The sequence below is a fragment of the Colletotrichum destructivum genome, chromosome 8 (genome assembly GCF_034447905.1).
Source record: "Colletotrichum destructivum chromosome 8, complete sequence".
Classification (NCBI taxonomy): domain Eukaryota; kingdom Fungi; phylum Ascomycota; class Sordariomycetes; order Glomerellales; family Glomerellaceae; genus Colletotrichum; species Colletotrichum destructivum.
Genome location: NC_085903.1, coordinates 858,197 through 883,409, shown reverse-complemented (window position 1 = coordinate 883,409; position 25,213 = coordinate 858,197). Strand labels below are relative to the sequence as shown.

Genomic DNA, 25,213 nt, shown 5'->3' with positions numbered 1-25,213 from the left:
AGTTTAGCTGATTAGGTAATAATTTGGGCTGGCACTTTTCACTACCTACCCGTCTTAGAGATCCAACCATGCGCTTCTTGTGTTGGATTACAGTTCGACATCCGAGTCTACCGATCAACGTTCGCCCTTCCTTGCCTCAATTTCAGCCTAGTTGTGCGTAAGGCATAATGCTTGAATATAGGGCTTGTTCAACGGTGTATGAAAGCAGGGTCGGATGTAAGCCGTGACTAATGAGGCAGACAACGCTTACATTCCCTAATTGGGCCGCTCAGATAGCGTAGCCTGATCCGAAGCCCTGGGTCTCTTCTCACCGTGACCAGATTCGCGTTAACGCCGCTCTCGGTCGACGTGAGAGTTATCAATACTGAAACTTTGGAGCTTGAGGAGTTCCACGATTTACCCCGGAAGCCCTACGTGATCCTATCTCACACGTGGGTAAGTGGTGAAGTCAGCTTCGAGGAGATGATGATGGTGAACTGCCAGAAGGAAGCCTCTTCTGAAGCTCGGAGTTCTATCATGCAGAAGGATGGCTTTGAATAGACCAGGGCGACTTGTGCTAAGGCGACGGGAGATGGCTTCTCGTATGCCTGGATCGACACTTGCTGGTATAGCCTGTCCAACTCTCGTTTAATTCATCGTGTTCACGTTCTCACTCGATTGACAGCATCGACAAGAAGAGCAGTGCGGAGCTCTCTGAGGCTATCAACTCCATGTTCCGTTACTATGAAGCATCCGCCATATGCTATGCCTATTTGACTGATGTCTCGACTGCCAGCCGGATCGTTGACCTATGGGACGAGGAAGAAGGGTTCGACCGAGATGGCTTGTTCGGTTCGAGCAGGTGGTTCACGCGAGGCTGGACTCTTCAAGAGCTCTTGGCCTCGGGGACGGTCGAGTTTTACGCTGCGGACTGGACCGAAATCGGCACCAAATCCTGCCTAGTGACGCACGTCGCCCGTATCACGAGGATCAACCCCGATGTGCTGGCCGGCGAAAAGCCCATCTCGGAATGCAACGCTGCGGAACGCCTGTCCTGGGCGGCGAGGCGCGAGACGACACGCGTCGAAGACATCGCTTACTCTCTTCTCGGAATCATGGGCGTCACCATGCCTCTCCTCTACGGCGAGGGCAAACAGGCATTTGTCCGCCTCCAGGAAGCGGTGATGAAGGAGCGGGAGGATTACACCCTGATGCTCGGGGGCCTTGCAACCTACATCATCCCCAGGATTGGGGCGAGGAAATCCGGCTCTCTCTTTTCCATAAGCGACATCAGCATGCCGGGCGGCTGGGAGTATTCCCCGCCGCTCGCCGAGAGTCCCAGTGGTTTCCTTGTCCAGGATCCGGATGTCTGGTCCTACGGGTTGATCCATAGCGGTTCGACCCAACCACCGTTTGAAGCGGAATCTGACCATGAGTCTCCGTCTCTGAGCCCACGAGGCCTGCGTGTGTCCTTGCCTCAGTGTTTTGTCGGCGACTCCCAGCCACGATGGTTCGAGTCACAGTGGTTCGATACCAGATGCATGACGAGAGAATACCACATATTGATACTGCTGGAACCTTCGCGACTTGGCAAGCTGTACTATCGGCGGTACGAAAGAGCCTACGATCTGGCTCGCCCCAGCGAGGTTTCCTACAAGGGCAACCCCAGCTTCTTCATAGTCCGCCCGGCGTCCATCTTTGGATACCGGCCATTCTCTGCCGGACACGGCCGTCTCGATGTCCCCAAACCAGAGTGGACCCTGGACGCTTCCGCCATGTCTCCGGACCTGGAGGTGGAGTGGCTGCACGGGAATTTTGCCCACTCGCTCGGGGTGGGGTACAAAGGACTGATCGAAGTCGTGGCCCTTGGCTGGTGTGCGAGAGCTGCCGGGGAAAAGGAGGGATTCCTGCTCGTCTTTGGCAACGACTGGGGTCACGTGGTGCACGAGACGGAAATGTCGGACAGTGGCGTCGCAATTGACGAGATACGCGCGGGATCCGGCCTGGCTCTGCAACGCGCGGTTCCTATCACGCGAAAGTTCAAGCACTCGGACAGAGTGGTGCGGCATCTTCGGACCACTGCCATCGTTGCTTCTTTCAGGAGGAGAGGGTCGTCTGAAGGGCACCGGACGCTGAAGCTGACAACCAGTCAAAGGGCGAGGAGTTCGTCGTGAAGTACCTAGAGTAGCCTGCTCTCGCGTAAACTCGTGTAGATCCACGCAGCAAGAAACCCTTGGTTACTAGAAGACTACATGTTGGAAATGGGGTATAATGAGTGCTAGTAATGGCCGAGTCCAATAAGCCGATTGATTCAGCAGCCTCGTCCGCCTGATGACGTTCCCAGAGAACCACCTGCCAAGAAGCTTCCATCATGTGGAATCCCACACTGACTCCTCCCCGACACCGCTCCCCTCACTCGCACCGCTCTCCTCCACCCTCCGCCCGCGATAATGTCTCTTGCGCTTCCTCGTCCCCGTATCCTCGGCCCTCCAGCCCTTCCTGGCCCGAATGGGCTTCAGAAACCCGTCGACGTGCACCGCGCCGTCCATCTCGTCCTCGCTCTCCACGTCGCCCGCCTCTACGGCCTGCCCAGGATGGATACTCGCCACGTGCCGCAACAGGTTCGCCCTCCTCGCGAACCCTTCCGCCGAACGCGGACACCCGGCCACGGGACAGAAGAAGAGCCCGACCGAGGAGCTGCGGGACGCGCTGCGGGCCCGGCTCGGCGCGCGAGAGCTCCGTCCGCGAGCGGCGCCGGTAACGTCGGAGTCGCTCGGCGGCACGCTGTCCCGCGCGAGGCTGCCCTGTCTTGAACGGACGCGTCGTCGTACCACCGGCCGATCGACCTCGGAATCCGAGCCAGAGATAGACGAGGAGGCGCGGCGGTTGTGGCGGTCGCTGGGGAGGTACCGCGTCCTCTGAGGCTTCGGTCCCTTAGATGCCGGGCCCTCGAAGAGCGTGTGCATCTCCATCCCCTCGCCGAATAGGTCTGCGCACCGCTGCGCCGCCCGGGCGACGACTTCGGGCTTGAAACCCGCAAGGGACGCCGCGCCAATGACGTCGCTCCAGTCTCTTAGCCCCCAACCCCCAAGGATCGCCTCTCGGGTCTTGGTCCTGATTTCGAGGCGGGCCTCGGGCGGCAGGTCCTCCTTTTTGCGTGGCGACCTCGACGTCTCCGACATCTCCGCCGCCTCCTTGCCCCCCTTCTTCCTCTTCACCTCCTCCTCGACTTGATCGGCGCTATCCTCCTCGTCCGACGAGAACGGGATGCGCTTCTTCTGCTCCCTCGCGATCCGGATCTTCATCTCCTTCTCCGTCTCCCCCGGCAGCGGGAGCTGCGCCTTCCTTGGCCGGCCCCGCCTCTCTGTGGTCTTCCTCTCCGGCTCGGGCGTCCGCGGGGCCTTGCTGCGCGGGGCGCCTTTCCTCTTGCGTCTCGTGGCCGATGAGGCGCGCGACACGGCGGACGAGACACTGTCTGCATCCGAGGTTTCGGACGCCTCGCCGTCGGTGGCCGAGGCGGAGGAGTCGGTCATGTAGCTGAGGCCGGCAACGCGGGAATTGTGGAGTGCGGTGAGGGTGTTGTCGAGCGTGGAGAGAATGTGACGAACAGATGGACGGAGGAGGTTTGCCGAGAGGTCGTCGTTGGCGGACACTACTGCCTCGTAGGTCTTGGAGCGCTTGGGCTTTTCGGCCTTTCCGGCCCTTTCGTCGGGCTTTTCTTTGGCATCTTCTTCGTTCGATGGAACATCATCATCGTTGTCGTCTGATGAAATGGCCGAGTGAGCCGCCGCCGAAGACGCCCCCGTTGTTTCGTAGGCGGACTCGTCGCGGGCTCTGGTGGCATTCCTCTCGTAGTATTTCCGTTGGCGGCGGCGGAAACGCTCCTTCGCCTGGCGCAGGATCGTGGCCGTGAGCTCCTCTTCCAGAGCCGTGCTGGGCAGTAGCTCCTTCTTGGAGCAGAAGGTGAAGACGTCGTCCTCGTCGTGGGTCTCCTTCAGGAAATCGTCGCCCGGCACATTCCTGTGGTTCATGGGCCACGCCGTCCACAGATTCGGCGGGCGCCACTCGCCGCTGTCGACGACTTCCTGCAGCGGTTTCTCGACGTCCTGGATTGCAGTATCAGTAACTCGGGATAGCCGTGTTGTGTCTTGCTGAATGGTCCTGCTGCAGCTCACCTCTGCATCGGCGGGCTCTGCCGTTGCCGACGGTCGCACGGGACGGTGCTTCAGCGCAAACGCGTTGTAGAGATGCACCGACAAGTCTCGGTTCCGAAGCTGTTCCATGGACCGGTGCAGTAGCCGCTCCTCCTGCGTATAGGTCTGCCATGTCGACTTTTGGCCTCTCCACCGGTTGGGCCTGGTCTCGTAAAGCTCTTCCGAGTCGACTGAGCGGATCTCATCGGTGTCGAGGTCCCATGATTCCTCATTTGCCGTCATGGCGCAGGAATTACTTCCCGGGATCGTCGTAACGTCAAGAAAGTCAAAGCTTATGATGCGATGCGCTCATGCCGACAGGAAAATGAGAGCGGAATGAGTATTGACTGTGGTCCTGAGTGGGCTGGACACTGGGCAAGGTGAAGGAGGGAAGAAAAGTTGGACCCACCACCCACATCACATAACACCGGAACTCAAGGAAAGCAGTTTTCATGTCAAAAGACTCTCACTCACTCGCCTCGAACGCCATCACGGCCAATTTCAACGAGCTCTCTCTCTTTATGTGTATGCCTCGGTTTTACGTCTCAAAGTGTTTCAAGCATGTATTTCTTTTCCCAACACCACAATTATGGTATAACAAACGCCCTAACTACAGTCTAGAAAACAGACAGAAACAAGTAGCTTTTTATAGTCTTATTCTCTTCACGCCTTGGCCTTCTTGTTGAGCTGCTTCTCCAGTCTCCTCCTCTTGGCACGGAGCTTCTCGTCCTCGGCGCTCTTCTTGTTATTAGTGTACTGCATCTGCTCAAACAGCTTTCTCTTCTTCTTGCTGAGCATGCCCTTGGCCCGCTCAATGTCCTCAGCCTCCTCGGCCATCTTCTTGGCGTGCGCCTTGCGCGCCGCCTCCTTCTTGGTCTTGGGCTTGGCCTCCTTCGGCTTGACTGCGCCGCCCGTGAGCTCGGCCTCGAGCTCGAGCTGGCGCTGTGCCTCCTCATCGTCTTCCGACTCGTTGGCCTCTTCCTCGTCGGCAGAGACGCCGTCAAGATCGGATCCCTCGCTGCCCTCCTCCTCGTCGTCTTCAGAACCGGCAACGTCCATGCCGCCGGCGTCCGCCTCGTCGACGTCCATTTCACCGTCGCTCTCGGCAAGTGCCTCGCCCTCCGTCTCCTGCTCCTCGAGAGGCACAGTCGGGTCGTATGCGCCCTGGACCTGCCTGACGAAGGGGCTGAGATGGGGAGGGAGCTGCGCGCCGGGGGCGTACTGGTCCGGCTGCTTCAGCTCCTCGTCATTGACGCTGTCCCAGACCCACTGGGGCTGGACGTACGTCCGGCCGGGAATGCGCTGGTTGGGCGCCAGCTTCTGGGACGTCTGATTATCCTCGCCATCGCCTCCCTCGTTGTTCGCCGCGTAGAGCTGGGGACGGTCGACGATCTGGTGGGTGATGGAAGGGTCGCGCTCATCAGTAGTGAAGGCACCCTCGCCGAGGACGGCGTCCCAACCGATGCGCTTGCAGCCGAACGACCGCAGGAGGAACTCGAGCGGTTGTCTAGGCGTCTCACGGGAGAGGAAGAATGTGCAGTTGCTGAACAGCTTGGCCCTGTCAGAGCTGGAGTGCTCGGGCTGTAGGAGGACGTCGCCGCCGGGTGCGGCAGGCTCGAACTTGTCGATGTCGTTGGTGGATTCTTCTGTGGATTCGGTCTGCTCCTCCGTCGCGGTCTCGTCGTCGGCGTTCGAGTCCTTGAGCTTCTTGATAACCTTATCGACCGCGGCCTGCGTCTTGGGGTCGACCTTGTGCTGGGTCTCACCGTTGCTGGTCTGCTTCTTATCCTCGAGCGCGGCCAGGTTCTGTCCCTCGAGAGTGAAGGCAGCGAGCTCGGCGGACTGGTTGTCCTTGTTCTGATCGAACTTGGGCGGGTACTTGAGGCCGAGGGCCGTGTACAGGCGGAAGTTGATGAAGCCCAACAGCGTCATGTAGAACTCGACGAAAGTGCCCATGATACGGAAGTCGACGTCGCCAACGACCCTCTGGTTGAACTTGTAAGGCACCAGCCACAAAACGTCCTCGCCGTGAATGTTTGCCTGGTAGTAGATTCCCTTGATCGAGAGGAAAGACTTGGTGACGCTCTGCGAGACGATCAGGTAGTGCTGGAACTCGAGGCACAGGCGCTCGCAGCGCGCAATCATCTTGGCGGGGACGGACGAGGTCGAGGGCAGGTTGGCGAACAGGAACAGCATGGACAGGCAGTCGTCGAGGTCTCTCACGGCGTCGACAAAGGTCGGGTATCGCTCTCTGATGACGTGGTCGAGGGTGTGTCTCGGCTTGCCTGTCTCCTCGGGCCTGGCCGCGTTCTTCTCCAAGCGCTTCGCGTCGCCGACGTTTCCACGGCCGAGGGCGCGCGAGATCTTCTTCTCGAGGGCCTTCTGGTCGCGGAACTTCTGCAGCAGCGGCTCGTGCAGGAGGTACTGGATGTCCTTTGCGTAGTAAAAGGTCGTCGAGGCGGTCGAGGACTTGGAAACCTTCTTCTTGCTGCGCGGCTCGCGAGGGTAGATTCCCTTCCAGATGCAGAGCTTGCGGAAGTCGGGCAGGCTGATCTGCAGCTTGCGGATGGCCTGGTTTCTGGTGACATAGTTCTTGGCCGCTCCGGCCTGGCCCTTCTTCTTAATCCTGCCCATTTTTGCGAATTGGTGTGGTTGTGTTGTTGCGTCGAAGGTTGACGAGGGTGCGTGTTGTTGTTGAGCGGGTTCACAAGCTCTCAAGAACTTCAAGAACTTCTGGCTGTGGCGGGGCACCCTTCTCGACTTTCTCGCTGAACTTTTTTTCCATTGAAATTTTCTGCCATCGGTTGACCGCCCAGAAGTCTTCCATAAGGGGACTAGTCTCAATCAATATCACGGTTGATTGGTCGTCGCTATCTAATCAGTGAAATGGCCCCAGCTCCAGGGGTTCAACCCACTAAAAGAAGGGCGACTGCACTGGAAGCAAGGCTGCCATTCGCTGGTAAAAGCTTCCCGATCTCAGCGGACCTGCGCCGCGTCCCCGGTCCACCGTCACCGTCCAGCCAGGTGTCATTCATGGTCCACCCAATTCAGCTCTTACCCCCGTCTTTACCTTATTCGTCCCGACTCCCGCCCGAATGTCCAACGACCCGCGATCCGTCCCGCATATCAACATCGACATCCTGCGACAGAGATTCCTCGGCCCGTCCTCTGTCTTGCTACTTTCTCCCATCTTCCGGGCCATGGACTGAACAATGACCGGCGGCACAATCACAAAGGGAGGCAACAAGACGGGCGTCTACGCTGCTGCCGCGGCGCTGCGTCTTCTGCTCTTCGTTGCGTTCCCCGGCCTGCCTGACCTGCTGACCGGCCGCGTCGAGATCTCGACCCCCGTGACAAGCTTCAAGCGATGTAGGTCTCACGCGCTCCGACTGGAAAGTGAATTTGTTTGCTAACGGCTTGATTAATTCACAGTACAAGAAGGCCTCTTCCTCTACAACCACAATGTCTCTCCATACGACGGCGGCGTCTACCACCAAGCGCCCCTCTTCCTCCCGCTCTTCTCACTCCTCCCGGATTTGAAGTCGCTGCCGATCTTCGCATATTTCCTCTACATTCTTGTCGACATTCTGACCGCAGATGCGCTCTCCAGGATTGCCGACTCAGGCGAGGCCGGGTCCTCGCGCCTCTTCACCTCCCCGCGCCGCGGCAAGAGGTGGAGTGGCCTCGTCGTCGCATCGCTGTAAGCCTAACCCCCATTCCAGCCTTCGCACCGAGGTTGTTTCTGACTGACACCTTTCGTAGTTTTCTCTTCAATCCTTTTACAATAGCAACGTGCGTCGGCCGCTCCACCTCTGTGTTCTCGACATGCGCCATCCTCCACGCCGTCGCGAAAGCAATTTCCGGCGCGCCCCTTGGCGCAATGGTCGCTCTCTCCTTCGCGACGTATTTGTCGATGTATCCCCTCCTCCTGCTACCGCCGCTCGTCCTCCTCGCCTACGACCGCCAGGACCCTTCCCGCCGCATCGCATCGACCGCGCTTTTCGCCCTCACGAACGTCGCCGTCCTGGCTGCCGTCCTCGCCGCCTTATTCCTCATGTCCTTCCTCCTCACGGGCGGCTCCTGGGAGTTCCTCTCCAGCACTTACGGCGCCCAGCTCACGCTCAACGACCTGACGCCCAACGTGGGGCTGTGGTGGTACTTTTTCGTTGAGATGTTCGACTCGTTCCGCCCCTTCTTCCTCGCCGTCTTTTGGCTCCACCTCTCGAGCTACGTCGGCCCCCTGACCATCCGCATCCGTTCACAGCCATTGGTCGTCGTCACACTAATGGTCGGCATATTTGCCATCTTTAAGCCGTACCCGTCCATTGCCGACACAAGTCTGTTCCTGGCGATGCTTTCGCTCTTCCGTCACCTCTTCCCCCTCATGCGCTACACCTTTGTCGGCGCTGCGACAATCATGTACGCCTCGTTCCTCGGACCGGCATTCTATCACCTGTGGATCTACGCCGGCAGCGGCAACGCCAACTTCTTTTACGCCATCACCCTCGTATGGAGCCTGGGCCAGACCTTGCTCGTGAGCGATCTGACGTTTGCTGTGCTGCGTGACGAATGGGAAGTCGAGCGGCCCGAGATGGTTGGAAAGGAGATCCGGCAGATCTGAAGTTATCTGGGGGGGGGGGGCACTTTTCTTCGGTTATATACGTGGCGCTTTGAAAAAGAAAAGAGAAAGATATTACGAGGTTTTGCAATCGCCCAACATGCGCGCTTTTGCATCGGACACTCCGCAGCATAAGGGGCTCTATGTGGACTCTTAATGTAAACAGTAATTGAAACAGAATTGTACAAGTTCTAGTGTGACATGGATGCCTTTTCCCTTCTATATGTGATGGCAGAGTTGGGAGCGTCCTGCCCGTAACCCCCCCTTGTGCCGAACGTGAGTTGGCAAGGATCTTCTTGCAAGACCTTTGATCAAGACCGTCTCCTCGGTCGCCAACACTCGAGACGAATGCTACACCCTCTAGTCGACGGCCAACTCGGACTCAACTACTCTGTGCTCCTTATCGAAGCCCCCGCCCCATCCGGCAGACGGACTCGCCCGCGGCGCCGGGTCGGCGAGTCCCAGCGAGAAGTCGAGCATGGCGCCCAGGTCACCGAACCTGTTGAGCCCTTTCTTCTCTGCCATCCAACTCTGCGTTCGCATGCCCCAGGGCGGGAGACTGCGATAGACCCACACTCCGTACGCGATGGCGGTGCCGGCGGCCAGCACGCCGCCCGCGAGAGCGAGCGTTCTCCGGCCCGCCACGCCCTTCGCCCTAGCCTCGGCGCGTCGCCGCCACTCGTGGACGTACGCCTCGCCCAGGTTCGGCGTCGCCTGCACGACGTTGTCCAGGAAGCGGGCCGTCGTGCGGAGTGATGACGAGGGTGCCATAGCCCAAGGGAGGGGGCCGGGGCTCGTGAGGCACTCGTCGCGGAGGTCGGCGGCCATAGCGACCAAGCGCGGAAATTTGCTGTCGAAGATCGTGCGGAGCCAGGGCTGAGGCAGGTCGACCGCCTGGACGAGGGCGAGGTAGCCGACGACCAGGCAGTCAAGGGAGGTCGGCACTTCGCCGCCGAAGAAGCGCTTCTTCTCGCCCGGCGCGTCCTCGCCCCGAGCGCGGAGGGCCTCGAGCGGCACGAGGGCGTCGACGGTGATGGCGTGCAGCCTGATGCCTCGCGCCGTGCCCGCCTTCATCTCCTCCAGCACGGTCTTCCTGGACGACACAGGCAGGTGCTTCATCGCGCGGTCCAAGGCACTGCCCTGTGCGTCACTGCCGCCGGAGGAGTCGTCCTCGGCGCCGAGCGAGTCGAGCCCGAGGTGCGCGCACCGCGCCATGGCCTGGTTCCGCAGCATGACGGGTACAGTCCAGCTCAGGGGAAAGCCGAGGACGTGGCTTAGGGCGGGACGGGTGACGGCGGTCCAGTTCTCGTGGGTGCCGTAAAGGGCGGCGTCGAGAAGGGGCGCAAGGTGGGCGTCGATGTGGGCGCCATAGGCGAGGGCGTCTGCGCGCTGGGACGGGGTAAGGCGCGAGTCGAGATCCAGGTCCCACGAGGGGGAGTGCGGCGAGAGGGAGGCGAGATGAGATGCGATGGCGGCGTACCCAGATACCCAGACGCCGCCAGCGTTTAGGGCTGGGAGACGATCTAAGGGGGGTTTGTCAGTGAGACTGCATTGTATTCGTCATAGTTCTTTGTGAGTTTGAGATGATCAATGAGCCCTTTGTGAGGTCCTTTGTGACAAGTCGGCATAATAGGACGAAGGCCGCGTGGTGGGTGGGATCATGTAACGGTGCGCCTCGATGGATACATAGAGAGGGAAAGGTAAAGCGCGAGAGGACAGGGGGTGGACGTTGTAAAGAAAAGGGTGGAAGAGCCGGCTGTGTGAATGAGTTGAGGATGAGGGCCGATGTAGACTTACTTGATGTGTCGACGGCGGGGTCATTGCTCGCGACCAGACGCCATTGGGAACTTGGGAGGGCAGTGTGTAGGTATGCGATGGCGGCCAGACACTCGGCGTCAACGGAGGGGAGACCGAACGCCGGGCCCCAGACGTGGAGTTCGAGGACGTCCATCGTATGTGTGTGTAAGTGTGAGAGTGTGCGTGGGTGTGTGTTCACTAAGCACCGGCGTATGATTCCGAGGGGTGTACTCCGTCCTCGATTCGACCAAGACTCACGGCTCTTCCAACACTAGGGCAAAGGACTTGTTGACAAAATGATGGACTGAGGCGCCTGTATCTGTTGCCGATGACTCAACAGTTTGGAACTAAGACCAGCAAAAAAAAAGTGCGAACCCCAAAGGCAGCAATCGTCGCAAGAGCGCACTTTGGGACGATGCTGTAATGGTACCGATGTCGTTCAGGCAAAGAAAACGGACACCCCTGTCACTACTTTGATCGCTTCAGCGGCGCGAAGATGCCGTCTGGGTGCTGAGTGGAGAGAGCCTTTGCAGCTTTGCAGCAGCGGACGTCGCAACGACCTCGGCAGAGACTCACGTGGCGATAAGCAGATGATTGACGGACAAAACGATTGATTACACAAGAGGCTCAGCTGAGTCAGCTGGAGACGAATATGGTCTTTGGTGTCTCTCCTCTCCTGGAAGCCACGATGCGGCGGTGCCCCACTCCCGTTCGCCACACGAGATCCGGATTTCCCTTTTAGGACAGAATCGACGACCCCCTGACGATCCGGTTCCAAAAAAACTCCCCAAAACACGCCGCCTCCCGCTGGCAGCAGATCTTGAAAGATTCCCGTTTATTTGTGTGTGGCTAAAACGACGACAGACCGATGAGGACAAGACAAGGCGAAGATGAAAGTATGAGCCAGTGAGGTAGCGTGCAGGCGCACCGCGGGCTAACGAACTTCCCCTGAGGCCTGCTTGAAGACCGTGCTTCCACAAGAGAAACAGAGAAGGAATCACCGAGCCGCCGAGCCGCCGCCGCGAACGACTGAGACGACGACGGCGACGACGACGATGAGTCTTCGTGTAGGAAACTCCGCCACCGCTAAGGCAGGTACACGAAACCGAACCCGCCGGTCTGCTGCGACCGAACGGTTTGCTGGCCCGACTTTTTTTGGGGGGGGAGGGGCGCGCGGGGGCATGAACCAAGGACCGTCATCTAATTCCGTCCAAATTCCAGACACGCCAGAAACATCGCGGGCTGGGGAAACAGATTGACAAAAGGATCGACAGCGTGCTCGCGTGTCGGGGAAAAGACCTCACAATCTGGAAGACTTCGTAAGAGTATGATAGAGGACAAGTCCCCTCGTTGCCCCTTGTTTCAAACAGATTCAAACAGTTCGTCGAGATCGTCAAGTGGAGGAAAGGGGGTTTTGGGAAGCCCGTCAATCTTTGGGATTCCCATCAATACAAGACGATCTCGGAGGAATGTGATACACCTTATCCATTCCTGGCCGTCCCCCGAGTGAAAGCGGTGTCACGTTGATGAAAGGGGGTCTGAGGGGTCTGTTTTGTCGTTCGTTCCTCTCTACCTGACGTGACGTGCCGCTACCCCAAGTCCCTGCGCATACCAAAGACTGATATCCGTTCCCCGTACATGGTCTCTCCCTACCCGAACCCAGCATAGTTTAAACCGTCCCGTCCATCGGTGACGAATCGAAGCGTCGTGTCGTGCCTGAATTAATATAGATTACTTTGGATCGGGGGAGAGGGGGCAGGAGTATAGGAACGACGGCTACGGGCAAGTGGAGGGGGGCCGCGGACGTTCTGATAGATTTCCATACTTTTGGGAATAACCTCGACCAAGGCGTGGCAACGGAGAAAGGTCGGTACCGCATCGACGTCCACGGAATCCCGACCCCACGGTGGGCTCCGTCCCCTCCCCCCCCCCCCAAGCCCGCCGGCCGCCAGAGTGGGCAGCATCTCGCATTGTTGTGCTCTCCCTCATTTCATTCCTCTCCTCTTTCCTCCCTCTCCCCACTATCGGCCCTACACTTCTCTAAGAAGAACCACGGACGTCGAGCTGAAGGGGCGGTCAAGGCAGCCTTCTTTTGGATTGCGCCGTCATGCTACTGTAGAACGCGTATCTAGCCCGTGGGCGAGGCGCATGTCTCCTATGCGACGTAATGAGAAAGGGAGGGACGGGACCCTTTTGGGGGTGGGGGGGACATAAACGACGGCGCCGGAATCTACCGTCCGTTAGACGTCGTCTAGGTACGGTCTGTGAGTTCCTCACCCCTTAACGCCCGGGAGATTGGGAAATCATCTCTAGCCTCGATCTAATATAGGGGTCCAACATTCCACATCCCGTGCCGTGACCGCGTACCGTTTGACCCCCTTTTGGTTGTGACTTATGAGCTTCTCAGCCTCATTGCGTCCTAATGCCTCTGTGCACAGGATACGAAGATCGAAACCGCCCCCCCGCCCCCCCCGAAAACAAAAGGGGTTGTTGTTGTTCAAGAGTTCCTTCAACAGATCTTTCGTGATTGTACCCATGTCCCGTACGGAGTAAAGCCGGCCAGACTTAGCCCCGACGAGGCTTCTTGCGTAGTCTGAACCGAGGGTATCTGCCCAGAGCCATATCGGTACTGTATGTAGTATTTACGGACCCTGGACCCGCGCATCACGAGGCCTCCTCTGCGGCCGACAGCTCGTGGAGGTGAGTGAGTTGTTGGCTAACTCTAACCGCCCAAAATGGCTTCGTGCTCGTCTATGACGGGTCAATGACATGACTTCAAGGGTAACATCCGGAAAGGAACAACGAGGTAGAGGAGAAGAAGAAGAAAAAAAAAAAAGACGCCCGCGCCCATCGCGGAATAGCTCAAATTCGACTAAAGCCCCTCCCCATCCCCTCCCCCCTTCCCCCGTTTTCGCCGCCCCTAAGGCATGTGTTTGTCCTGCATCTTCACTTAGGCGAGATGAGCGTTGCTAGAACCACACACACACACACACACACATACACCCACACGCGCTCAGATTTTGACTTACACCACAGTTTGACAACGCAAAACCGGTCGAATCATAATCGCGCTTTACGGCATTCGGCTCAGACGACGTGACATGCGGGCGGACTGGTGCCAGAAGGCCGCCCTGCCCTGCCACCCTGGCCTGGACTGCCACGCGCCTTACCCGCATCCATCTGTGTGTGTGTGTGTGTGTGTGTGTGTCCCTCTCTCTCTCACTCTCCCCGTTGGGCTTGATTCCCCCCCCTGTTATCCCGAGCCAAGAGAGGAGGAGGAGAGCAAATTGAATAGAAATCAAGAAACCACTCAGAGGAGCAGATAGGCGACGGAAGATCTCATGAAGATTAATTTTATCCGCCTACCCTTCTCTCTTCGGGCTGCCCTCCTTCGTTCGGTATCGATCTTCCTCGAGTCGGTGTATCACATAGAACACTCTCAGTCCATAGCAACGTGTCGGATCGTCTCCATAAGGGAGCAGAGGGAGGAGGGATATGCTGCAGCTCACGTCGATGCGTATTACTGCAACAATGAAGTGGTCCTCCCCCCCACCTTGTTTTTCTTGATCAAGTCGGCGATGAAAGGCCCATCGAAGCATGACCATTCTCACGGCCTCCCACCCCGTGTACGCCCCCCCCCCCCCCCCCCCCCCTCCCCTCCCGCCCTGTATCTTTGTCCCCTTCCACGTCCAAGTGAGGATGCGGCTGCTGATCGGGCCGGGTCGGTTATGCGTGGCCTAGTGGAACTGCGGTAGGTGGTAGCTGGGGACGTGGTATCAGCAGGTTAGGTTCGCATACCCGGTCTACTTGTGGCCGCTGCACCGTAGCATCGACAACACGTCCGCCAACTTCTACCCCCCCAGGCCGGCTCTCTTGGCCCCCTTCTTATTTTTTGGGGGGGGGGGGTATGGCGGTCGGCAAGGACGGGTAAGCGAGGAGGGGGAGGGGGTTGTCGGATTTGGGAGGTCGGCTCACCCAGCCCCGCGCGTCGTCGGCGGCTTGTACGAGCACAGCAAGGTGCGAGAAGCTTTTTATCATAATGGCCAAGGGAACGAGCATGGAGGGGCTCCCGGTGTTTCCGCCCCCCCGTCTCGAGACGCAGCGCGAGATTTTGTAGCGGGCGGCCCATTTTGAGTAGAGCAAAAGTCACAGTTGCGAGGCGGTGGAGATCAGGTGCTTTTGGTTGTGTACGTAGATGAATTGTTTGTTTGGGAGACGTGTATTATAGAACTCTCATGTAGAACTGGTCCGATGCCAAAAGAAATGGCCAAAATCCCCTGTACTAAAGAGAATAAATGGAAACTAACTCCTTGTCCACCTCTCATCCTCCATCAACTTTCGATGCTATTCCCAAGTTGTTGGATTCTTCGATCCCCAAGACAATCGCTCGTAAAATAAACTTTCCGTCGAATCCATCCGTCTCTCTGAGAAAGGGAAGGGGGGTATCGGCGACGACAAAGTGGAAAAGAATAGAAAAAAAAAAAGGGGGGTGGTTGGAAAGTCCCCCAGCAATGCTCCTTGTCTAATGATACATGGTTGTTGATATGTGAGTGCAGGCGGATGAAATGCGTGATAAATGACGTTTGTGTGTTGTTCCTTGGTCCCGTAATGATGCTTTGCTCGTTTCGTTTGGAAGTAGGTCATGGATTAAAAGATTGTTGCTGGTTGATCTGCTGGTAAATCCACTTGGGTGTTCCGAAGTGGTGGCGAAAGAACGAGGGGAGGGCGGGTGATGATGTTACAAAGTAGTAAGTCGGTTGAATATTGCGAGGGGAAGAGAGAGTCCAGTCTCGCAATCGATGACGAAGCAAAGTTAAGGGTGTGGGGGAGTTTGTTGCTTGTTCTCGGTGTGGCGTGCAGGAGCCCAGCTCTTGGGAACGCGGGCCGACACGAAAGCACAAGGCAGCAGATGTGGTTTCGAGACCCGTTGCGAAGGCCGCCTCAGAGAGATGTTGGTCCCCGTTCCGTGAGGTGGAAACCTGCTCCGGTTCTCAGGAAGCGCTGAGACTCGGGGGATCCTCCGTCCATGGTGTGGATGGGTGGTGGGGGTGAGATGCATGCATGGCCAGCACATGGACGGATGGCGTGCATGGTCGAAGGCCGAATAGTATTCAGTGCGGGTTGCCAGAAAGGGGCCGACGGGCGTTTATGTTGCTTTCGTTCGCAATTGATATCCAGGGGAACTGTTGGAGGGGTTGCATCCTGTTCGTCCTTGTTTGTTTCGACTACTGCGAAGCCAAGACACCGAGGCAGCTCCAAATCATGGGCGATGAGGGCGGTGATGGGTTCTCTTCAGCTCGTGGGCCGGAGAAGCCAGGAACCATGAGAAACGAGATGAGCCGGAGTCGTCATTGTCGGTTTGTTTGCGCAGGGAGCGCTATTCATCCTGCCGCTCTTAATCCCTGGTCGGCAGAGGAGGAAGAGGGCGCTGGGGCGGGGGTCCCGGGCAGGGAGGGAGTTGCGAAGGGCGCTGGGAAGGCATGGTGACGAAGTCGTTGTTTGCCGAGGAAGCCAGTTTGACGGTTGAGAGACAGCTGTGAAGAGCTGTCTAAAAGCTAAGAAGCGGTTGAGTAGTGGTGATGATTTGGGAGAAGACCGTGTTGTATGAAGGCCTTCGAGGGAAGAGTTTGTTGTGAGTGGTAGCGCGGGTGGTGTTAGTCGTTAGAGATTGGAGACAAAGAATCTTGAGATGGATGAGGGCGTGAGAGATATATGTAATCCAAACGGTTGAGAGGTAGAGGAATAGGTAAGTAGTCTTCTGGTTTGGTTGGTTGGTGATGATGTTGATCTGAACCAGAGTCGCCAGCAGGAATTGCTAGGGGGGAAGTCGGGTGCCTTATGTATGAATGCGGCGATGGGGAGGACATTTCGGCTGGCGGTGCCTGTTTGCAGAGGTTGCTGTCCGAGACTCTGCAATTTTGGAACAGCCAGAAACCTTGCAAGGGTGTTAGCCCAGCTCGACCTTGGATCGGGCACTGGCGTGTCTTCGAAGGGGTGGGGGGTGGAGGGGAGGGGGGGGGGAGGGGTGAGAAAGAAGAGTGTGTGTGTGTGTTCGTGGGTGAAAGCGAGAAAGGCCAGGGGTAAATTGAAAAGGGGGTGTGACAGGCAGCAAAGGGGGTGGAGGTAAAGTGAAGGTGAAGAAAGGAATTGTGGCCGGGTTGGGGGGGGATGAGTGTCGACTATCTAGGGATTAGGGAAATGTGTCGTCGGGGACGAGTACGTCAGTTACTTTGACCCCTTGTACCTGACACTGCCAGTGCCAAAATTAAAGCTTGCCCTGGACGAGCGTCCGTCTGGAATATTGGGGGACGGTGGTGGTGTGGTGTGGTGTGGACGTGGGTATGGGCGTGCGTGTTACGTGGTGTGGTGTGTGGTGGAAGGTAGGAGGAGCGTGGCATTTGTTGAAGACGGTGGTCAGTCAGCGTTGCAAAGACGGTTATGTGTGTGGAGGGGAAAAAGTGGAACGGCGTGCTTGGCTTGGCTCCGTTTGGCCCTTTGCCGTATGTCTGACTGAACCGTCAAGACACTATCCCATCTTTCATTTCGCAAAGTTGAAGGACAGCGAGGGGAGAGAAATGGTCGGTCGGGACGGTGGGGGGCTCGATCCAGACGCTAGCGTCGCACGAGCGTACAAGTACGCCGTCGGGGAGGTCATGGTACGTACAGGCATGACATTGCCGTTTCCAAAAGTAACGGTCAAAACCCCCCCCACCGTACCTGTCTGATCCGTTCTCGTCTCGTCTCATCTTCCCGCCACGCCCACCGTCCTTGTCCTCGTCTTCGTCTCCGTCTCCGTCTCCGTCGACTGCACGTTCTTTCGGCTCTCTCATCCTTTCTGGCGGTGACGCATGGCAAGAGTCACCGTGGGGCTTGACCGCCGCAACGCAAGGAAATGAAACGAGCAGGCGTACAGGGGGCATACCCTGCTCTCAGCTTGCGCTTCCCCCTGTCACGCCAGCCCAGCCCACCGTATCCACCTGATTTGGCATTGTCCTTAGAACGGAGACGGAGACGGAGGGGCAACTCACCTCACCCAGATTAAGGTAGAGAAAAGGGGGGCTCGATCCAGGAAGAGGAAAAGAAGGGGGAGCAGAAGAAAAAAGGAGACAGAAATCGGCACCGCCGTCTCTGTCAATGCCATCCCTGCTTTGGATTCCGGTTACGGTTCAATCTCAAACCGTCAGGGAGATTACAACGCTCACCGCTCAACCGCACAACAACCACACAGCGTCGTCGTCGTCGTCGTCGTCGTCGTTGTCGCACATACAGAGCGCACACACACATATTCGAAAGCTCCCAAAGCTCCCTTCTGATTATCTTTCAGGCTTCAGACGAGGCCCCAATCATCCAGTTACAGGGACAGTATAGAAGTGGTGGCCGACCTGCATTGATTTCTTTGAGTTGACGACAACAAGAGCTGCTTCCCGCCCTCCCCGAGAGTCTAAGTGAAAATGTCCGAGACTCTAAAAGCTCCCTCGGACTGCTGAGACGTCATGACGAGTTCTTCTTTCTGTCACGCAGAACTCGTCTCAACTTGGCCGAGTTTCCAAAGGCGCTGGCGCTCCTTTGTCACGTCCTGTAACAGAACACGGACAAGAGAGAAGTAAAACCCGCTGTGCCCATTCAACGTTATGCGGACAAACACCTGGCGGAGCCGTCAAACAAGCGCCCGCGTGGCTCAGCCCTTCCGTCTACGTCCGCCTACGTCCGTACTTTGCGAATGAAAGTCGAGCGCACGCACGCGCTCTCTTTTTCGTCTTTTTCTGCGCGACAATTTCCAATTCTGCCCTCGTCTGCAGTCGCATTCGCACAAGGCTCACATCAGCGCAACGTATCAGTGTCGCGCCTGTGGCTCGCAACCGCTGCCGCATTTTGAGTTATTCCGACTGGGAAATATGGCAAAAGAAACCCCGGCCCTGCATGCCATGCAATGCCATGCTGCAGATAGCGGGGCTAGCAGCTCCGGAGACAATGCTTCAGGTACGACGGATACGGCCCAAAACGAAATTCTTCAGGGGTTCTTGTTGTTGTTGTTGTTGTTGTTGTTGTTGTTGTTGTTGTTGTTATTATTCTTATTATTATTCTTTTTCTTCTTCTATCTTTCCCTTCCCTCTCCTGCGTGTTGCTGCGGTGCTATAGCCGCATCCAGCCTCGCAATCATAGCCGGGTTCAAACCCGCTGCAGCAGCAGCAGCCTGATGGTAAGTGCCACTGCTGTACACTGCCCCCCCCCCCCCCCCCCCCCCCCCCGTTCGGAATATCTCACCTTGCCTCATCAGACAATAGCGCTGCCTGGGTTCGGTCGAGTTGCCATCTGTCTTTACCGCAAGTTCGTAATCATGAAAAAGCGATGAAGGACACCTGACAGACACTTGGCCTGGCCAGGGGGTGTAAAGGGGGAGCCTCTTCTGGAGTCGACAGATCATCATCAAATTAGTACATGCTGCCTGTCATCATCCATCAGCGCTTCAAGGGGTCCAGCGGGGACTCGATTCGAAATCGGCCATCTTGCAGCAAAAACAGGGCATGCATGGGCCACGGTCAAGGGGAAGCGAGGCCTCGTTTCTTTCCTTCTCTTATTTCCCCTTCTTCTTCATTCTCTACTTCTTTCTTTCTCGGTGATGGTGAAGCGACAATGACCCGCTCTGCCCTACACTCTCACTCATCTCGTCAATCACTCGCTCTCACTTAGTTATTACCCACTCTCACCCATTCGCCCAACTCAACTCACTCAACATGGGGAAATTGCCCCAAGGACCCCCAAGGACCCTCCCAGCCCCCCCGGTCAGCCTCATGCATGGAAGCTCTCATGGAACGATTGTGGAAGAAGAAGAAAAAAATGAGGAGAAAAAAAAAGAAGAAGAAAAAAGAAAACTTCGGACCGCCTCTTCTGATTCCATCGTCTCCGTATGCCAATTTCCCAAATCTCCATTCTCAGCCAGCCCAGTCGAAGCCAACCAACCACCCACCCCCCTCCCCACCAATCCTAACCGGCCAAGAACTAAAAGGCACCTGGCAGGGGGGGGGAGGACAACCTTTCGGACGCAGTGGCGGTCACGATGTGATACCGAGTGCAACTTCACAATGTTAAAAACTTTTGTGCAAACTTTTCCCAAATTGTGGCCGTGGCCGTGGCCGGGGCCGGGACCGGGACCGGCACATGCCCATTCCAATTTGCGAAAGAAATACGGATACCCTGTCATGACTAACGAACAACGACCCCAAAACGCGCCCTCGTATGCTAATCTCCTCTTCAGCCTTGCCCGCCGCAACAAAACTCACCGAAACGGTGAGACCCGAGGGAATGTCAGCCTGTCCGTCAGTCACCAGGCCCTTCCCTCGGATTGGTTTCCTTGCCAGACAGGGGTGAAGTGAAGTGAAGTGAAGTGAAGCGAAGAGGAGAGAAGAATGAAGATACCGCCGAACCTCAGCCATGAGCACGACAGCATTTTGGGTTCCGAGACGGCTCGGCTGGGATTACCCGTCCACGCGCGCGCCCGGCATTCGGGTTTCCGTCTCTTCACGGGTATCCCGTCAAAAAAAAAAAAAAAAGCCTAACTGACAAACAATCCACCCAACGCACCTAACAAGCCGCATGTCCGTGTCCGTGCTGTCGTGCGACTCCCCCGAAGAGGGTATCCCTGCGACCTCCCCCCAAATCGAAAGCCAAGTCCAGCGTTCTCTCCAACCGCGACGAGAGTCGACACAGAGTTCTGCCTTGCCGTTCCTGCTACACTGTAACCTTTCTGATGAAGCCCGCGGCAAGGGAGAGACCGTTCGGGCGTACGATTACTCAAATTCGCAGAAGAACTCAAAGCTTAGACGGCGGGCGCCCGAACTCTCTTCCCGTCATGTCATGACATGACCCGCGGTACTGGGCCTGCAGACCTCTCTCCCTCTTGACTTTGAACTCCCCTCATCTCGGGACTAGCAAACGGAGATTATCGCCAACACATGCTTTTTTTCTTCTTTTCTTTGTTACCTTTTTATTTTATTTAATTCTCTCTAGGCCCGGTACTCCGTTTCCGTTCAGCCCTGGACCCTGAGGGGAGGGGCCAGGTCGCACTACTGCAAGTCAACAATTAACAAGAGTTGCTACAACAGCCCAACCCGCCGGCCAGCCAATGGACAATACGGGAGAAGTCAAGGCGTCGCAAACACCAAGGGGGGTTGCGAAGAAAATCCCAATACCTTGGCACTCTGACCTGCTGATTATTGAAGAAGAAGAAAAAATAAAATGAGTAAAGGAACTGTAAAGATTCCAGTCGGCATGCCCAAGACCTCTGAACCATTGTCTCGGGTCGATTGGACAGTACCGGTCGTCTGAACTCTCCTTTCGCTCCTGGATGATTGGACCATTCGCCAATGAGAGAGAGAGAGGGGGGGGGGGGGGGGGAGACAAGGAGGGGTTCCTTTTTTCCCACTCTGTCTCATGTCTTCACCGGTGATCAATGTCTCTCAGTTATTCAGCCGTCCGGCCTCCAAGTTCAGCTCGACTATTGCTTTCCCTCCCCTTGGTTTCTTCTTCCTCTTCTTCCCAGGGAGCTGGAGGCCGGGCCGGGGAGGGTCGCAACATTGAGGCTATTCTTGTCTACACGCGGGATTCGTCGGTGTTTCCCCTTTTGGGGGTCTCGTTGGATCGAGGTTGCTTGTCCGGGAGATCTAATGGCGCGAAATATGTACCAGCGATGCCAATCTCCAATCTCGCAACTTCAGCCCTTTCCCCCAAGCCGCACTGCATACGGTTAAACAACCCCCTCCCCCCCCGCGCGCGCGCCTCTCACCGTTTACATGCCACCGTGACCTGCCATTGACTGAGTTTCCGTCTTGGTAGCGAGACCAATACAGCTCAGTCTCGCCAACCCCCACCAAAGCAGGTAACTACCGTAATGTGCACATCATCACCGCCTCATCATGTCCCAACCTACTTCCAACCCTTGCGTTGAACCCCCTCCCCCCCGGTCCGCCCAGACATGCAAGTCGAGGTCAGCTGGCCCATAACGTACGCAAGAAACCACACACTCAAGTATCTCTCTCGATTGCAGGAGCAGTACTCTGTAACATCAGCAAACATCATTCCGCTGCCATCCTGGCACGTCGCTCGACCACGTTGTTCATCCTCGCGTTCCCGTCCTCGGTATTCGGTACACCTGGATAAGGACTTACCTGCCTCCCTTTCTGCCGCTGCCTGGTTCCGAATGCTGACGCCGCTGACTGCTGATGGCATCAAATTGCTCCCGGACCACCCCTCCCCCCCCTTTTTGCGACCGTATCCCTGGCACCTCAACCACTTCATACTGCATGTAGGTCGCCCCAGGGGAGAGGCGCTCCTCTGGCCCGTACCGTAACACCGTTGTACTCTGCCCGTCCGATAAGTCTCCAACACGACCTGTCAGCGATGCAATTCAACAGCACGCTGAATTCGTGTCTCGCGGTGGCTGAGCTTTACTCTACTAAGCCTACTTCTCCCAGCCAGGCGCAGGTATCCGTAAATACCTGCTACAGCCCCCTTCCCAAAACACCACGCTCGTGAACAGGCATGTCGCTCATAGGCCGACGATCCTCCGGCTCCCCTCTAACGCAAGCCCCCAACCAGATCTGCGGATCCGCGGCTGTCATCGTGCGATGATCAGAGGCTTGTGGCAAGCAAGATTGAGGGTTTTAGGGACCAGTTTGACGCCGTTCGACAGCCTCCTTCTCCTCCTCCCAAGCCGTCCTGGGTCGTACAACGGTATCGGGAAAGGAACGTGCTTCCCCTTGTGGGATTAGCAACTCCCTCCCCGCATGAGCCAGTGAGATGGCTCCGTGGCTGAGAAGCGGTTCGTGTAAGAGTTGGAGGGGGGGGGGAGACGCCCTCGCGACACTTCCTCGATACGTGCAAGCTCCTACCAGTAGCCCAGGACGAGAAAAGAACAAGAAGGGGAAAGCCACACCCAAAAATTGAAGCCGGCCGCGGCGACAAAGACGTCTGCACCCGACTGCTGGGACGGTGGCTGATTGTGGGTTGTTTGGCCCGTGAGTCGCCATGGATGTTGACATGAAGCTAAGGACTGGCAGATAGATATCTGCTGGGAGGGGGAAAGAGGAGGACGATCACGTAGCTAACACTCGTTGTTGTTCCCCTCCTCCGTGTTTTATCGTGTTGTGTTAATGCTCCCCTCCCCGCATCATGTCCAGCACTTGTCAAAGCATGGCGTCCGCCACTTGAATCTGAACGCTACGGCACTTGCCTTTGGACTGAGCCGGCACACAACTGAGCCGGCACGCACACACGCACATGTTCCATCTGCCCAGTAATCGACGATGGGACGAGATTCTCACGGTGGCTTGTCCCGTGCAAACCCCCGGACATGGCATCAATGACCAAACGACCCATCCCCTTCCAGTCAGACGCCGGCACGAAGGACGCCCGGAAATCCCCAAATGTTCGTGCGGCGACGTTTGGGGGGGGGGGGCATGCGACAAGGACGCGACACGGCGCGACACGACACCAGACGACCCGGCCGGTGTGGTCCGTGTTTTATTGATTGATCGCCCACGTTCGGCACAGTTTCGAGGCTATCTCATCCCTCTCCGCCTCTGTTCGTCCAAATTACCCCACTCCCACCCGGCGAGCGCCTCCGAAGCGAGGAGCGAGGAAGTGAGAAACGAGGCTTAGAGGGAGAAGGAGGAGGAAGGGTGGGGGGTTAGGAGTGCAAGACCGTAGTGGGTTGTGTTGTTCTACGCGTTCCCATCCTCCCGGGACCGACTCCGCCGTGTCTCTGGCGGGCGGAGCACGGAGGCTTGGAAGAGTCAGAAGCTTATGCGATCCCTTTCCCTTTCCCTTTCCCTTTGCCCCGACGACCCGGGGAGTGGCCAAGTCAACCTCGCGTACGACATGCGGGCTGACAAGTCGCCCTGCTGCTGCTGCCTTGCGATATGCTGTGTCACCGTAAGCAAACAGCACAGCAGATGTTGCTGACGCCGTAGCAGCACACAAGCGAGATGGAGGTGCGGAGCGGGATGAGCCAGCCAGTCCCCCATCTTCTGTCGATGATGTGATGATTCAGCCGTGGATAGTGGTGTGGTGTGGTGTAGTGTGGTGTGGTGTGGTGTACGGATAATGGTGGACAACAGGGCCTCCCGCGATTACGGTCGACCAATGACACCGTAAACGTCGGGCGGCGCGGGAAAGGTACATGTTCTGGAAGTTACTCCCATGCATTCCCCAATCCGTCGAGGGGGCCAAACGGTTGGTTGGTGTACACTGATTGGCCTTCCTCCCCCTCTCCAGCAGCGCCAATACGAGAGAGGAGAGGGAGAGAAAGAGAGAAAGAATGAAAGAGAGAGAGAGTCAGAGTCTGTGATGACACATGGCCGCGATGCATGGTGATCCTCTCCCATGCAGCCTTATCCTCCCCCAGCCCGGCGCCTGCGGGTTGGGTTGGACGGACGGGGTTCATGTCATGGATGGGATGGGCTTCATGGTCCATGGAGCTCCCTTCTTGGTTTTGCCCCGAGTGGGCGCCCAGTTCTTAGGCCGGGCCAGTCACGGCCGTCTTTTTTTTTTTTTTTTTTTTTTTTTCCCCTGGGACAGCAGAATGGTGATGACGACTCACAACGTTCGTCTGGCGCCAAGGGGATCTTTTGCCCACGGCCACGTTGTCGAGCTCTTGTCTGTTTTGGGTGACTGAAACATCCACGTCCATATCCACATCCACATGCCAAATTCCCACACACACACATACTCACATGCACGCTCACAAACACACACTATAAGACGTGTAAACACAGGCATGGTCTACGTAGACACACCCCAGGCCCGCTCCATCATCGCGTCGTCTCCACCGGCGAAAAGAAGGTCAAGAAAAAGCGTGAATGGCCCCATCGAAAAGAAGGGCGAAAGAAAGAAAGAAAAAAATGCGTTCATCTCCTGCATGACAGGATTTTTGGGCTCTCTCCGCGTGCTGGGTTGGGTTTCCGTGCCGAGGACACCGGGAAAGTCTCCTCCCCCCCCCCATCCCTTGGGTCCTTGACCCTCGTTCGTCCCATCACCATCTCCCCCATCGATCCGCCGAGCGCCAAGCAGGGAAACGTTCACAAAGGCGGTCAGCTCACCACCATGATGCCTTGCTTTGAGCCTTGACGGGACTTTCGGTGATGAGTGTGACTCACAATGAGTTGGCGTCTTCATGGCTCTCTTTACCGTCTCTCTCTCTCCTCCTCCTCCCCTATGACGGGGCGGCACAGCCCAATAGCAAACCCAGACGCCTGATGTCTTGTCCATCCAGCTGCGACCAAGTACTCTGTACCCCTCATCGGATATTTCTTGCCCACTTACAGGCCTCACTCTCTCACTCCCTCTTCATGCGGTGGACCATGCCCGACGAACACCCCCCCCCCCCAAGGCTGAGACGTGCGTCTCTGTGCAAGCCGCGCACCGCATGTTTCGTCTCCATCTCGGTCGGGTACGCCTACATATTCATAGCTCGCGCAGCTGGGCAGCCGCAGATGAGGGAGGGGGGCTTCTGATGTAAGTATACGCACACGTACGTCGTCTACGGAGACTGCTGCGGGTTCCTCATTCTCTTTCTCTCGAACACTTGTGAGAACGCAGCGCCTGCATCATGTGAAGGTCGCGGGAGACC

At 57.2% G+C, this 25,213-nt stretch overlaps 5 protein-coding genes across 5 annotated transcripts; 2 read left to right on the top strand and 3 right to left on the bottom strand.

Moving 5' to 3' along the window:
- Positions 1-198: 198 nt before the first annotated feature.
- On the top strand, positions 199-2,200 carry CDEST_12127 (uncharacterized protein; the record flags this gene model as incomplete). Its single annotated transcript, XM_062928283.1, has 3 exons — positions 199-216; positions 277-431; positions 665-2,200. 3 exons carry the CDS (start codon positions 199-201, stop codon positions 2,151-2,153), a joined length of 1,662 nt encoding a protein of 553 aa, XP_062784334.1. The 3' UTR covers positions 2,154-2,200.
- Positions 2,201-2,321: 121 nt separating this feature from the next.
- On the bottom strand, positions 2,322-4,572 carry CDEST_12126 (Putative Rrn9 domain-containing protein). Its single transcript, XM_062928282.1, has 2 exons — positions 4,155-4,572; positions 2,322-4,085 (listed from the first exon to the last, which is right to left on the bottom strand). Exons 1-2 carry the CDS (start codon positions 4,413-4,415, stop codon positions 2,349-2,351), a joined length of 1,998 nt encoding a protein of 665 aa, XP_062784333.1. The 5' UTR covers positions 4,416-4,572; the 3' UTR covers positions 2,322-2,348.
- A 92-nt stretch (positions 4,573-4,664) lies between these two features.
- On the bottom strand, positions 4,665-6,904 carry CDEST_12125 (Putative BRCT domain-containing protein). The gene has a single exon (XM_062928281.1). It carries the CDS (start codon positions 6,804-6,806, stop codon positions 4,836-4,838), a length of 1,971 nt encoding a protein of 656 aa, XP_062784332.1. The 5' UTR covers positions 6,807-6,904; the 3' UTR covers positions 4,665-4,835.
- A 347-nt stretch (positions 6,905-7,251) lies between these two features.
- On the top strand, positions 7,252-9,148 carry CDEST_12124 (Putative GPI transamidase subunit PIG-U). Its single transcript, XM_062928280.1, has 3 exons — positions 7,252-7,541; positions 7,605-7,872; positions 7,935-9,148. Exons 1-3 carry the CDS (start codon positions 7,385-7,387, stop codon positions 8,791-8,793), a joined length of 1,284 nt encoding a protein of 427 aa, XP_062784331.1. The 5' UTR covers positions 7,252-7,384; the 3' UTR covers positions 8,794-9,148.
- CDEST_12123 (Putative mitochondrial outer membrane transport complex Sam37/metaxin domain-containing protein) lies at positions 8,980-11,187 on the bottom strand. Its single transcript, XM_062928279.1, has 2 exons — positions 10,588-11,187; positions 8,980-10,313 (listed from the first exon to the last, which is right to left on the bottom strand). Exons 1-2 carry the CDS (start codon positions 10,739-10,741, stop codon positions 9,151-9,153), a joined length of 1,317 nt encoding a protein of 438 aa, XP_062784330.1. The 5' UTR covers positions 10,742-11,187; the 3' UTR covers positions 8,980-9,150.
- Positions 11,188-25,213: the final 14,026 nt, after the last annotated feature.